The 15380-nt window shown below is 43.8% G+C and overlaps 1 protein-coding gene across 2 annotated transcripts in view; it reads right to left on the bottom strand.

The window, feature by feature from the left end:
- The window catches only part of LOC116939017 (ras GTPase-activating-like protein IQGAP1), a 117891-nt gene that overhangs the window by 4232 nt on the left and 98279 nt on the right, over window positions 1-15380 (bottom strand). Inside the window, exons 34-36 of one of the 2 annotated variants that reach the window (XM_032946888.2) lie at window positions 14651-14863; window positions 1724-1890; window positions 992-1117 (exon numbers count right to left, since the gene is read on the bottom strand). In XM_032946888.2, coding sequence (XP_032802779.2) covers window positions 992-1117; window positions 1724-1890; window positions 14651-14863 — 506 coding nt within the window. Of the gene's footprint in view, window positions 1-991; window positions 1121-1723; window positions 1891-14650; window positions 14864-15380 lie in introns of both variants that reach the window. The other variant, XM_032946879.2, reaches the window with a different exon arrangement.

Here is a 15380-nt window from a genome sequence, read left to right as displayed (position 1 = left end):
GTTCGCTCATCTTAACACGAGTGCTTGGTGTGGCGTGTAAACATCAGCACTGAGTAAAGGCAGTTGGGCTTAGTGCTGACCACACCACCCACGCGTGCATGATCCCAGACACACCGCGTCCTTGTATGCCGTGCCGGCCTTAATGGGCGCTTGCTATCAGCACTTGCCCAACAATTATGTATGGCTATAGGGGAATATTTGTCTTTGATAGTCATAACAAGACAGAACAACTTTGGACACGGAAACCACGTAGCATATGCACTCAAATAAATGGTACTGTACTCGTAACATGTAAAAAGGTATGGAAGGTGATTATGAAATTGTTCCAAGATTTAAAAACACAATGGTTATACAACAGATAATGAACACAAAATGTCCGTTGACATTGGCTGGACAGCCCACTCCCGGAGACTAATAATATCCCCACTATGGTCATTCATTTATTTATTGTCCCTCAATTCTTCCCTGATTTTGCCATAGGCATTAATCCATGAGACAAAGAATCCATTCAGAACTCCCACAGCAATCCAACCTTTCATATTAGAGAATGACCCACAAAAGCAGATCTCACAGAACTACAATAAACACTGTCGTGCAGCATTTTCCCACCAAGCTTGCTTCAGAGAATAACGTCTGTACACGACAAACTGATCATTTCAGAGCTGGAATTTAGCCAAATGAAGCACTAAAATAAAATTTTACGTGGCGTTTTTTTTGTACATGCACCTCCGATTAGCGTGGTTGGCTACATGCGGTGCAAAAGAAGTTCAGCGTACACACATTGACATACATACCATCAACTCGCTGAAATTAAGAAACTAATAAAAAAACACGGGGCGAATGAAACCCAGATTCGAATGCAGGATCTCAGCGCTGCCAGTTCAGCTCTCTTGAGATCCCGAGCAACGCGGCCACCTCTGAAACACCACAAATGTTATCCAGCTGTCCCAGTCAGCGTGGCCATCGTGGCCGAGATGAATGCAGCACGTACTGGTTTAAGGTGACGTCTTCTATCTCCAGCAGCACTCCCTTCTCGTAGAGGCGGGCAGCTGTGTAGTGCAGAACCTGAGGCTTTCCTTTCCGTCCTGATTTTTCTTCGGCTTTCCCTTTCCGTCCGCTCCTCCATTGAAGCACGCGCACGCAGATCAGAGACAGTAATGCAGAAAAAGTGACGTTTTTTGTATGCATAACGTACCAGTTTTAATTGGATTATAAGGTTACACCTCCTATCCATTAATATTGTCAATGCTTTTTCATTTAACACTGCCATTGATGGGATTAGCCTGGAATGTACAACTCGTCTAAAAACACAGCAGACTGTTCTACTGGGGAATTTACTTTTTGTACATAAATCCAGAAAGATCCTCTTAATGGAGCTTGAATCCACAAAAGGATCAGGGATTATTCTCTAAAGGTCCATATACTGGAATCCAACCTGATTCACAAGAACAGAAGGGCATTGTGTAACCTCGATGCTGCTTCGATTCAAAATCTATGAACCATTCGCACAGACTCAGTAGAGATTTTTTTTTCCAGCAAACGATAAGGGTCTCTGGGGGCGGGAAAACACACGTGTTGAAGAAAAAAACACTCAAACACCACCTCCGCCCCTCTAGGCTTGTGTAGTTTTCCTAACACCACAATCACCTGAAGCCCAAATGATTCACCGGCGTGAAGAGTGACTCAGGAAGCATTCCCGCGCGAGTGACTCGCGGTGACCTACTTTCCCTTGTGGGCCAGATTGTCGAGGCAGGTCTGGATGTACTGGTTGTAGTAGTTGGTCTGCTCCTGGTAGAACGTCGTCTTGGAATTGAGGGCGACGAGCGTCTGCTGCAGCTTCACCAGCTCCGCCTTGCGCCTCTGCCGGTACCGCCGCTGGTTCCGGATGTCCTGAGCACACGGGAGTTCAATAGCTCGAGGCCTGAAGCTTCTCAAGTGCGATCTGTGACAATGGGACCTCTATAAATGTGGCCATTCTGAAAAAGGCAGCAGGCTCCAAAATGGCAGTCCTTGTGTAACCATCCCCCAGCAGTGGTCCAGATTTCCATGTTCAGCAATGTTCTCTCTTTACAATGAAATTCAGTCACGAACAGTATATTGCACACAGGGCGTAATTTCCCCATTAATATTTTCCTGGTTGCTGGCTGGTCGACTGGAGTAGGTTACTCGAGATGAGTAACAACAACCATATTAATAGGTATACTGGATGTGGTGTGCTAGGTGCAGACATATTTTCTGGGTCACTGGCCCAGACAGACCCAACTAAACTCAAGCCTTGATTGCACACATTTATTCATGAGAAGACAAGGAAATCCGGAGCAGTGCTCTCATGGGGGATCTGGAAGAATTTGTCTCCAGTGCAAAATATGTGGAAGTTGCCTGGTTTATTTTTTTAAGGTGTACAATTGTTTGTGCTATTTCTTGACCTAGAACATTTTAACCTTGTGACATGTATATTGTACCGCACTTTGTGCAAATCTCTGCTTTACAGTGCCCTGAAATGTACGCATTACTATACAGTAATGTGTTTCCATTCCATAAAAAAAAATATTTTCATTCAGGTTATTACTTCTCCATTGAACACTTTACAATTGTTATGATTATGTGGATTCTGGCTCCTGTATCTTGTCATAGCGGACTCTCAGGAAAGAAAACAACAGGAAAGGCTAAGTTATAATTTATAGCAGCTGGTTTTGTATTTATAAATCACTTTTCTGTCAATGTGTTGTTATAAACACAATTATTCTTGGATTTCTACATGTGTGGCAAAGGTTAAATATGCCTATTTTATTTGACAGGAATTCTGTATATATACTTACCCGAAGTACAGTAACAAAGTATAAAACATTGAATGTTAAATAAATATCAAACTTAGCTACGACTAAACCTAAAGGCAGAACCATAACACCAAATGCTATGTTTTGAAAAAAAAAATCCATTTACACAAAAAAAGGCTTTTCTTGAAATGTGGAACTCATATGAACCGCTCGATTAATCATCCACCTGTACTTCTTGCTCTCATCGGCCAAAAACATCGTCTGTGAATGTGCCACAAGAGATTATTTTAGAAGCGTGGAGAGCGTTTAATCATATATTTTCATTAATTTAAATAAAATGGCTGCGAAGCAGCGCCTGCCGCTTGTTACGGGAGGGTGGGGCAGGTGCGTTTTGGATGTTGGAGCCTATCGGCCACCCTGGTTAATGCTGGCGGTGTAATATATACGAAAAAATCCATGCCTCGTCTGCTTCACAATAGACGTTAAAGATCTCATGACGTCATTTCAAAAACAGTAGGCCCATTTGTGGCAATATCGTGGTCCAAATTTGTAATAAGTTATTTTGCAAATAATCTAACTGGGTAAAGTCACGTTTCAACATCGACCCCCCCCCCCCTCCTACTGAGAAACTGCTGCAGATGATAATAGTCTATCAAACGTGGAACCTTCATGATAGCAGCCTTGAGCTAAAAGAATGGCACAGCTATAAAATGTACAATGATGTAGTAAAAACATCGAAGTGAAAGCGTTTACCTGCTAGAATGAGCGTAAATGAGGTGGTGCTCATCTCTGCTTGGGCGGTGCTGTGCCATGAGCATAAATTCCACATTCCCACCGCATAGGCCAATTTTGGAGTCAAGCGTGGGCTCAATCTAACCGTACGAATTGGGCATTCGACGACGGGATTAGATCTGACCCATGCATCACCTTTGATATTTGAACAATAATTTTTAGAAAACATGACCATCTTCCTGACAGCGTGAGTGTGGCACTGCGTCCTGGATCTCCGTGACTATGCAATGGGTGGGCCATCCGCCACAGTACACAGGAGGTAAACACACTGCATTTGTCGGTCGCAGTTAAGTGGTGAGTTTCTAGGAAGTTCATCTTGTGACTGTGAGTGGGATGAGAGGTGAGTGGTTAGTGTTTGGTGAGTGCGAGTGGTGAGTGTGATTCTCGTTGCAGGATGGGCTGCTCTCTAGTGGGACTGGAGGTCACGTTGGGGCCACTCATTCTATGGGAGTTTGGTCAGTAGCATTTTTAATATGACTTGCAGACTAAATAAAATAGAACTCACAAAAACATTGGGATGTTTTAAAAGCCACATAAACAGGACGTAGCAGCAATAGCATTGTGACATTATGAATTGCTACTTTAATACACGATCTTTTTTATATTCCTGTATTTCATTACACATGAAGTTTAAAGTAACGTATAATCGTGCATTTTAATGTTGCATGTGACAACAGATGTATTCACCTGGCTACTTTATTTTGGAAAGAAGATGATGCCATGAATTTCATTACGTGTTACTTTCAATCGGAACAAGACACTGCAATACAAAGAGCACACAAAGATCCCCCATACAGCTTTTAACAGACTATTTGGGCAAGTTTTGTTTGCGAGCACCGATTAAGGTCAATGCGGGGTGGTGTGGCCAAAACCACATAGGGCAGCCTTTTTATCTTCAGTGCTGAAGTTTACACACTGCACCACTCATTTAAGGCTGAGTAGACCGAGAGGAGGTCCATGATTAGTTCAGATAAGGGCCCACTTATATTAGGTCCTGAGCAGGGAATCAAACGCGGGTCGTCGGGTCCATAGCACAGTGCACTAACTGCTGCAGTTCCACTCCCCATTATATATTGTTTACAGACACGTAGACCCCATTCAGTCTGCTCTTGTTTTGAAGAGAAAGCAGTGCGATTTGGCTGGAAGAGTGTCATTTTTTTGCACCCTAACGCGTGTTGCATGCCTCCTCTAAAAGGTTTACCGGAGGCTGTCAGAAAGCTCTGCGGTAAGGTCACAGAGCAAGACATTCCAGGAACCATTAAAAAGCATATGACAGACATTATCCAAAGCAGCGGCGTGCATGGCTATTAATTTTGTTGATGTAAAACTAGATGCCTTGCTGCCTATAATATTTAAATGATCTTAACGTTTTGCTATTAGCACTCTGACTTGCCTTAACCTATCCGGATGAAAAACGGTTTGAAAATGCAGAGCTTAAAATAATACTTAAAATGTACACTGTATAGAATAAATATTTCGATGTCTCAAAAAAAAGTTTCCCCCCCCCCCCCCCCAAAAAAAAGTATTTAAAGGATTTTAAAAAATGTCAATGGCATCGCATGCTGCTAATCGAAACAAAAATGTACGTACACTACGCCAGGGTGATAATTAAGGCTTAAGGCAGCATTTTGAAAAAAAGGTTATGGACTTTAAAAAAAACGTTGTAGACAGTTGAAAAAGCATATTTAAGGAGGCCGAGGAAAAGGGAAACGAGACGCAGCCCTGTATATACTGCAGCTTTAAGGCATAACACACGGCTGCATGAAACAGATGTGATTGCCAAATTGCCTCCAGGCAAATCGAACAAAAGTGTCTGTCTGTACTTTGCCGAGCGGATTTTTTTTCTGTTACCACCATACAGCCTTTTCAGGGCATTTGTTATTAAAATATATAACGTTTCTTTATAATGTCAGTGTTTTTACAAATGATATACTGTAAATATAAAGTAATGTTTTTAAGACATTAAATCTCCTCGGTTTTTTTTATCCTTGAAGATTACACTACTTCCTGTAATTCTGACCGGGGTCGCTAATGACAGAATTGGATTACTCACACAAAGTTCTGGAGAAAGAGAGAGAGAGAGAACACATTTGGTACTCATTTATTTCCCAAATGAAGACTTGGGAAATCCAACTGGCCAAAACATAAGCCTTTCCCTTCATTCGTTGTCAAAGCGCATGCTTAACTTTGCAACGCATTACAGCATACTTTAATTGCGTAAGGATGGGCACATATTCACAGTTTGTATATGCGAGGTCTTGCTGACAGCTGTTTCCTATACCGTAGCGCTTTCTCAGATACCAGGCCGGATAAACACGAGTTACCTCCTTGCATCAGTGCCTGCCCCCTCGAGAGTCTCTTCCCTGACCACACACGCACACACTCACTGACAGATCCATCCAGTCACACACTAATCAACAAAGGACTAAAACAAAGTAAAACCGAAATAAGACTGCTGAGGCCAGTGCTGTTAGCGAGCAACATAATTACACTGGCACGGTGCAAGAATGGTGTGGCCAGCGTTGTGCCCGACCGTCTTTGTCTCCCCAACAGTGATGATGTTTACGCGTGATACCAAATACAAATTTAATGCTGAGTCTGCCTAGGGGAGGCCCAGAATAAACTCAGATGTCACACCCCACTGATCTTAGCCAAGGCCGCGAATCAAACTCAGGTATGCCGAAGTTTTGGTACTGTGTGCTAACCACTATACCAGCGGTCCACAGACGAGTGAACTACAGTGGCAAAGAACAAAGTCGAAGATTCCCCGTAGAGCCTTAACAAAACTTTGGGGCAAGTGCTGTTAGTGAGCAATTATTAAGGCCAGAACGGCACACGAGGGACTAGGTGGCCAGCACCACGCCCGACCACCTTTGTCTCCCTTACACACACGCAGGCACATCTAAATGTTGTACACATGTACAACACATGCAAAATATTGAGACGAAGAGACACTCACGCGCGACCTTGTACACAGGCGTGCGAACGACCACATGCACAAACACACACAGAACCACGTGCACACGTCACTTACACAGAAACGGACCTACAGTTACACCCAACCATATCACACTCATACTCTTTGCTTCTATTCAGTAAAGTCACGTAGGTAAAAAAAATAAAACAAAAATCACGACGTTTCGGCCACAACACAAGTGGCCTTCATCAGGTGAAGGGACCAGACTGTCTTGAAGACAGCGCTGGAGTGAACACAGCCAAGCTCAGACCGCGACCTTTAAGCTGTGTGAGAGGAATTAAGGTGCCTTGACAAAGGAATTAGCATAAAAATTAGCATTTAATTGGCGGACTTAGCATGATGAACGGTGTAGAGGGGGTGAACATGTGCAGGCCGGCGTGGGGGGGAGGGGGAGTTTACATATTGATGGTGTGAAAAGGGAATTTTAAGAAGCTGCGAAAGTTTTGGGTACCACTACTTGAAAAAATATACTGTACCATTGAAAATTAGTTTAATGTTTGGTTCGATTTAGAACATCTTTCCAATGGTTGCTTAATTTGAAACCATCTTATCGGTTGAAATTGTGTCTGTGTTTGTAGATCTGAATTGCCTCGTGAACAAATCTCTGATAAAAACCCGTGGGTTTGCAAATACCCTTGGTATCGGAGAAAGTTATATCGTGATCACCCACAGCGTTGTAACAGTGATCAGCTACGGCAGAAGAATTCGTTCTGCCGTGTTTCAAATCTGATTTGTGCTCGCGAATTCGGTCAGAGACATGTCGCTTTGTCTCCCCGATATAGCAATCACCGCAGGTACAACTCATACAGGCCACACACACACAACCCTATTTTATTTCTACAGGAAGCTAAGTGCTGAGCGAAACCCTATTGCAATCTGGCAGGGCAGATGATTAGATTGGATGGTATGGCCGGGACTACACACGGCTAACTTTGCTTCATGCTGATGATGACACTGCACCAGCTATTCATTTCAGACGACGTTGCTGAACACCACGTATACGTTACGTAAGCCACTGATCATATACCGGTACATATCCAGGAGTTGAACCCATGTGACAGCACAGCGCCGTGATCTGCTACACCACTTCTTTCCCGCATACGCACAAATACGTATCATGCCGGCAACCCTACGTGAGCAGATTATATGTATCATTGCACACAGACACACAGACGCACATCATGCAAACGCACGTACATTCCAACACACAGGCCACATTACTAGGATTGTGCAAACCCACCAAAATGTAAAAGCCCCGTTTATTTGATTGCCCGCTAATGTTCCATGCTCTCTGCCCCTCTAAAATCAAAACAAAAAGAAAACAAGTGAAATAATCCAAAAAGACGAAGCATTTAAAGCTGTGACATTTTGGTATTTCCCTTTATCCGTTTCGGTTGAGTGTGATAAAACACTTTGCAAGATAAAATAAAAACAACAACAATTATAGTAATGCATACAAAGCCTCAACGTAGAAGAATATTATTTAAAATCAATAGCTAAAAAAGGGATTATTCAACAAAATAGACCCCTGCCCAAAGGGCACCAACAAATCCTGTGCATTAACCAAATAAGTCCACATGTTTGAGTTTTATATTTTTGGTCGAGGAATGAACTGATCTGTTTTATTACAGCAGTACTTGTGCAATTCATAAATACGTAGAAGGGAATACCAGATGTGCATACTCGATACGGTACAGTTTGTGTTTTCATCCGCCCAACTTTGGTAAACATGTCCAGGATCACCTAACCAAAGCCCAACAGCTTGTGACGGGAGGGATGCGGTACGAGAGAATGTGATTGGTCGGCTGGTTCTCATAGGGCAGGAATTATTTATCAAACATTACATTGCATCAAAATGTTATTACAAATGTTTTTTTTTCTCTCGTAATGACCGCACTGAGGCTCAGTCCCGAAGAACATGTTTAATCGGATGAGAACAAAAATCCACATTTCAAGTAATTAAATCACATCTATAATTTAACAAACTTAAATGTGTTACTAATGCTGCTAAACAGCTGAAACAAAGCACAGCAGTATAAACGAAGCATCTTCTGTTGGGTCAGCAGGCATCAAAGTGGGCTGTTTTTATTAAGTAGGGAGAACAGTTAGGTGGGCTGTTTTTATTAAGTAGGGAGAACAGTTAGGGTGCTCTCTTATTCGAGAGTGAGGTGGTCCTCATTGCATGTTTACTGTCCTGAGCGAGACGTGTAAATTCCACATTCCTTTGGCTGGGGCAAGTTATTCCACAGGACAGCGGCTGGAAATCGTATCAGTGCTAACTACAAAGGCAACTTGTCAAAATTAGTTACGGTTGGAATTTATGAATTCGTTTATTCCAGTATATTAGAAACAATAACATTGGAGGGGTGCGGTTGTGCAGTGGTTAAGATCACTGCATTATAAACCCAGCGGCCTGAGTTAAATTTATATTTCCATGGCTAACATCCGTAACAATGGGAAATGTGAACCAGTTCTGGGCCTCCTTCAGAAACGCGCACTGTTGTCCAACAACCAACACGGCATAGGTGAGGCCTGCTTTCAGCGGTTGATTGACAAAGAGCTCTAAGTTAACCATTTACGAATGACATGGTGATGTAAACCAGTGGCGTAGCTTGTGGATGGCATGGGCCCTGGTACAGTACGAGGAATAAAAAAAGGAGGGCCCCCAGTCTCTGCCTTCCCCTTTCTCTTCATAGCCCGAAGCATGGGCCTCCTCTGGCTCGTAAGCCTCAGAGCAATAGCACCTCCTGCTCCACTATCGATAACCCACACCACTGATATGAACACAGAAGCCCCCCCTTCCCCTTTAACTTTCAAAGTTACAAAGAAACTACGGCTGACTCATCAATCTGTCAAGGAAGACAGACCACACTGCGCTAAGAGCAACATGCACATGACCTCAGTGTCCTCCCCACGCACCGGCTAAGACCGTGGTTGGTGTGCGCGGTGCTTTGAGGATCGCTGCAAAGGCAGGCAGGTAGGTGGCTGTCAGGGACCCGCGGTGAAGCCAAGGGGCGTTTTGCTGTGCGGTATAACGGAGGCCCGGTGGGGAGCCGGCTGCCCCTGTCCCATGAACAGCTTCCACGTAGCAGCAGCATGAAGCAGCCTCTTGTGACCAAGAATGCACGAACCTTGGCAGCCGCCTCGCATCGGGAATTCAATTACACTTAAAAGTTTCTGAACGTATTAGATTGGCTTATACGAAATAAATAATTAAAGCCGCCCCACACTTTTTTTTTTACAGGGGGCCATGGGTTTTCTAATTAAATGCAGGTTTGGCACCGGAAGGAACATGAATAAATCTATAAAACCCATTTCCCATAATTATTAACTGTTTAATCAATTCATTGTGATGCGTCGTATTCATTCAACGATCTATTTTTTTTTCTTTTGGGAGGCCTATTTATTTATCTATTTACTTATTCACAATCGTGATTTGTTCTCAGCGATGAAGCGGTGAACCCTTGCAATTTAAAGAACGCGTTGAGCTTTAACTTTTAAGCACGACTCGGCTTTATATTGAGCAGCTCTTAGAAAACGTAGCACGCCGTGCAACGATCAATACTTGTCTCAACCATAATGTTATCACCCTGACCATTAACGGTCCCTCCACCTCCTCCACACGAGCCGATCTCATCGCCCTACCTCTGCGGTGGATGTCCTTTCAGATACGTTCTCACCTTTGGTTGCCATACTTGCATGAGTCTCGACCCCCGGCCGTCATCCATTACAGTCATCCCTTACATTCCCACTTACTTTTATTAACAGTCAATATGATATATCTCCAACTTCTCTAAAACACCTCCTAAGACAACATAAAATAAACATTAACATTTTAAATTAATGGGGATGGCATTTTTTTTATTATATTGTAAATATTTTTTTCCAAAGGTCGTTATATTGTAGTTTTGTTGTTATTATTATTGTCATTTGACGTTCCTGGGTATAAAATTCCCAAGGGGGCCTCCTCGGCAGGACAATCTGCGTGGCAGCCCCACGGCTTTGGAGTTTTCAAAGAGCAAAGGTAAGCCTTGTAGTGACTGTGGGGGTGTCACCCCCACCTGGCATGGGAACCCCCCTGGAACTTGGACTCAAACTGCACCACACCTCCTGCGTCCCCACACCATCACCCTCGCTTACCTTTCTTTATCGGTGAAGATTGTGACCAATGGCCCTCCTTGGGAAATGTCCGCAAGAGGTTTGCTTTTGATTTCATAAAAAAATATTTTGTTTGTCTGTTTACCCAACCGTATCTTGATTGTGCATTTGACAATGTAATTCGAGTAATGAGCACTCCTTCAGAACTCTCGCACAGCAGAGCAACTCCCCCGTGTTTGAGAAGGGTTCCGTGGAAGCAGATATCACCGAAATATATTTATGACCCCCTCGAGTGACCTCTTTGTCCGTACTAGGAGCCAGCACTTTCCCTTCCACCTGCTGCAGGGCAATGTTCGTTGGGATCATTGCACGAAAAGTCAAACAGATATTTTCACATTTTTAGAGCTGGAATTGGGCCAAAGTTAATGAAAAACCAAATGTAATACGACGGGGGATTATCTGTGCAGTCATTGATGACCAGGTTGAGAGCATCAACTTGCTACACTTAAAAACCTGCTTGAATCACGCAGCGGCAAGATTTTGACTGCTTTGCCTGGTATGCGGAAGGACGTGGGTTCGATCCCGACAGCTGTATATTTGCAGTTTGCATGTCTTTCTCCCCGTGGTCACGTGTATTTTTCTCTGGGTCCTCCAGTTTTTCACTCCACATTTAAAAAAACATGCGTTTGCAGTATTTGGCTGCTATTCATTTCTAAATGTCCACATAAGCCACTTCACTGATCAATCATTTGTGGCTAGGTTGCTTCTGAAAAATAGCGATATAGCTGAGTGGGGCTTAACTGGTAACATTTAAATAGTTTAAATAGTTTAGTATGAATTCCAATCCAAAATCTCTGAAATGTCAGTGTGTTTATTATTTTATAGCCACAGAATATGCTGCATACTGGTGCGGTAAGTGCTTCCATGTCTGTGTGTGTCTGTGTACAAGTGGTGGTGAGAGGTCTTGCAGTGGTTAGTGCACTGCATGACCAACCCCGCAAACGCGTTTGATTCTCGACCACAGATATCAGGTGAGTAATATCAGAACCGGTCCTGGGCCTTATTGAAATTAACTCAGCAACAAATGAGTATGTAGTGCAGTGCGCACACATGCTTGGTGTGTGCACGTGTACACGTATGTTGTGTGTGTTTATACAGTGGTGGCATTGTGGTTATCATCCTGTACGAAGATCCTTGTAAACCACTTCATGTTTCTATCATGCCCATCAGTTGCAAATCTAATCTGAAACCAGCCTGGATCTCCTTGAGATCAATTCAACCAATGAGGGGTAAAGTACCTGCTGTAATGTGGCACCATCATCAACGGGGATACAAAGGCGGCCAACCTTCTTGGTTCTTTTGGTAAAGTCACGTAGAAGGGAAATAATAAAAAATAAAACATAATAAATTTGAGATAATTTTATTTTATTATGTTTCATTTGTATTATTTTATTTCCCTTCTACGTGACTTTACCGAAATAACCAAGAAGATGAATCTCTGCAGTCACGAAAGCTTTCAATCGAAAGGCGGCCAAGTGTTATATGTTGTGTTGTGCTAGTCACAATTTAGAAAAAAAATATTTTTTCCAATTAAATCTACTAGGCTAAGATGAGTCTATATCTGTGGGACAGTTAATTGTGTTATGAGGTAAAGTTTGGGTGCTGCCAGATATTGCAAGATGTATATCCAGCATTGAAGGGTCGCCCAATATATCCTCTTGATCGGTCTTATAGAGCTCGTTCCATCAGCAGTGGCATGAGCAACCAATTGTAGGGAGGCAGTTTTCCTTTCTATACCTGTGATGCGTGAGTGTCTAAAGACATCAATATTTTTGATTTTGGATAACATTCCCACTTTCCTTGGAATCATAAGAAAAGTACGCTATGTGTCAAATAAAAAATATCTAAACGGTAATAAATCACAACCGACCGTTTGATACACGCCCAAACTTAACAAAGACCTCCTTCGCCATGTCCAATACTGTCTAGTTGTACTTCTACTTATGTAATGTTTCCTCTCATACTTTAGCTCTCTGTAAGCCTAAAGCTTTTTTACAAACTGGTAATCCACCACCTATATCTGTACGGGTGAGTTGACTGGGCAGGATCCACCGCGTCGGTGTTCCACTTGATGTCGCCGCGACGGAACAGCGGCGGTCTAATGGAGAGGAGCTCACTGCCGAGTAAACATTTACTCGGCCCATGCCGGCTCAGCCCGTCGCCACTCACACGTCTCGGCGGGCCCGAGCATCTTGCAAGCGGATGATGCCGTCTGGCAAACAGTCGGAGCCTAATCTTTGAGCAGAACATCACCGTAATCAGATCACCGGAGGTCAGTAACTATGTGCCGTAACAAAACCTGTCAAAACACTGTTGTGACAACTAGTTTATTTCATTGCGTCGAGCTGAGATGTCGTGTACGTGATTGTAAAAAGTCATAATTTACGGCTCTTTGTCAACCCACTGCTAGATGAAGGTCTCCCCCGCGTCGTGTCATTCATCGGGGGCTGCTTGGCCATACTTCACCACATACTGGCCAATGTTTGTTGGTGGCACAGGACCAGTGGAGATATCACTCACCACTGATGTTAGCCGTGACAAGAAATTAAACTCAGGTTGCTGGCTTTTTGGTGCAGTGTTCTAGGTTTACTCAGCCTTAATTGAGTACCCACTGGGATATGTAGACATCAGCGCCGGCCAGACAAATGTGGCCGAGCTTGATGTTAGCCACACCATTCCCCTCATGTGCCGTTCCAGCCTAAAAGGTGCTCACCAACAGCACTTGTCCCGAGAGTCTATAAACCTCTATGGGAATGTGTGTCCTTGCATGTATGAAACATTGCAACTATTTATTTATGCAGGAGAGCCAAGTTTCAAGACCTCTTGGAGGCGTGTTCTGCTTGAGATATCTGGTCAATTCCCTGAGTAACGTTTTAATGTGGGACGAAATCTTAGGAGCTTTGCATTAGAATAAAACTCAATCAGCATTTATCAGTCACTAATCTACTTGCTGTTACACCTCCTATATACTGTATGCACCGCTGCTCCTACATATGGGTGTTTTGTGTACATGATCTCAGCAGGGTTCACGTAAATCCCAATTCCAACTCGTTGTATTATAGATGTGTGCAGCCATCATTTGATCAATGTGCACAGCGATGCACACGTGTTACTTTTCACACATAAACAATACTTTAAATGTTATGTGCAAAACAGAGAGAAAGCTTCTGTTGATGTAATCCAGGTGATTAGTTATGCAACTCAATACCAACCAGCCAGTGTTGCTCATTTCCGTAGATGACCCTGACCTGAGACAGTTGTGAAAATTCCACATTCCCATGTCGGGTTTCCCTGAGACGGCAACCGTTCACTTTTTGCAAAGCTGTGTTTAGCTTTATTCACCATGCGTCGAATTGACCCCCCAGACAAGATTTTAACTCGCACCCTTCTGAGTCGAACGCTCAGCCAACAGTCACCTGGCCGCTAACTTAAAAAAAAAACGTTGATCTGTTCCCACAATTTTGTATCGAAATTGTGCAATCGGCATTGTTGGACAGAACATCCATTCGCATCTCACGCACAGCAATGCAACTCTTCGTGTTAAGAGATTTGCCCATGGAAGCAGATATCACAGAGCTATCACTGAGACCCCTTCAAGTGAACTCTGGTCTACACCATAGAGGGCTGCACTTTCATTCGCCTTGCCACAGACAGTAATGTTCATCACATGACAGTCAAACTGATATATTCAATTATCAGAACTGGAATTTAGTACAAAGAAGCACAGAAGCACATTAACAGTTCCTGTTTTTTTTGTGCCAGTCATAGGTGACAGAGCTGACACCATAAACTCACTACACTTGAGAAAGGGGCTTTAATCACAGGCAGCTGCTTGGATTTCAGCGGTGGTAGCTCTTCTCCTCCAAGCCATAGGGCTATACCTCACCCGGCCTACTAAACCCAGAGCAAAACGGGCATCAAACGAGAACGGCCTCTCGCCCCGTACCTTGGCGATGTCGTTGATGAAGGCTTGGTACTTGTCGGCTGCGCACACGTGCTCAGCCTTCTCGAGCGCCTCGAGGCTGCACAGGATTCGCTCCTTCTTCCCGGCGAGGGACAGCTCGCACTCCTGGGGGCCCTGGGTGTCACGGCGCACCTTCTCAGGGGCGCGTGCATCCTGCACGGCGCGGCGCCGCACCACGCGGTCGTGCTCTGCCTCCTGCGTGCGCCAGCGCAACAACAACAACAACAAGACGCGACTGTCAGCGGCGACGGCGGCACCAAACACGCAGTGCCAACGCGGGGACTGGGCACGAGCGGTGCTCCCGGATAGCATTTCGGGTACGTTGGGTAATTTAGCCTTCATCGTTTTATTTTTTTTGTCATGTTTTTTTATCCTGTTTGTAATGTCGGCGTCATGTTATGAGGCAAAGTACCCACTTGGATCTCTCACAGAGCAGTACAACCGTTCGTGATAGAGAATGGCCCATGGAAGCAGATATCACAGAACTACTTCTGAGATCATTTTAAGTGACCTCTGGCGCCACGTATGATAAAGTTGCACTTCCCACTCACTCTGCTTTTGAGAGTAATGATCATCGCAAAATAGTAATCATATTTAGAGGTGGAATTTAGCTAAGCAAAACACGATGTAAAATGAATTTTAAAAGGCAATAAATTGTGTTTTTATTCATATCTTTTTTGCATCCACCCGTGGCTACTAAATTCACCAAAAT

This window comes from Petromyzon marinus, chromosome 1, assembly GCF_048934315.1.
Source record: "Petromyzon marinus isolate PM22_M1 ecotype Great Lakes invasive population chromosome 1, UKy_Petmar_22M1.pri1.0, whole genome shotgun sequence".
NCBI lineage: Eukaryota > Metazoa > Chordata > Hyperoartia > Petromyzontiformes > Petromyzontidae > Petromyzon > Petromyzon marinus.
The sequence above is the reverse complement of the archived record's forward strand: the minus strand, read 5'-3'. Positions and strand labels throughout refer to the sequence as shown.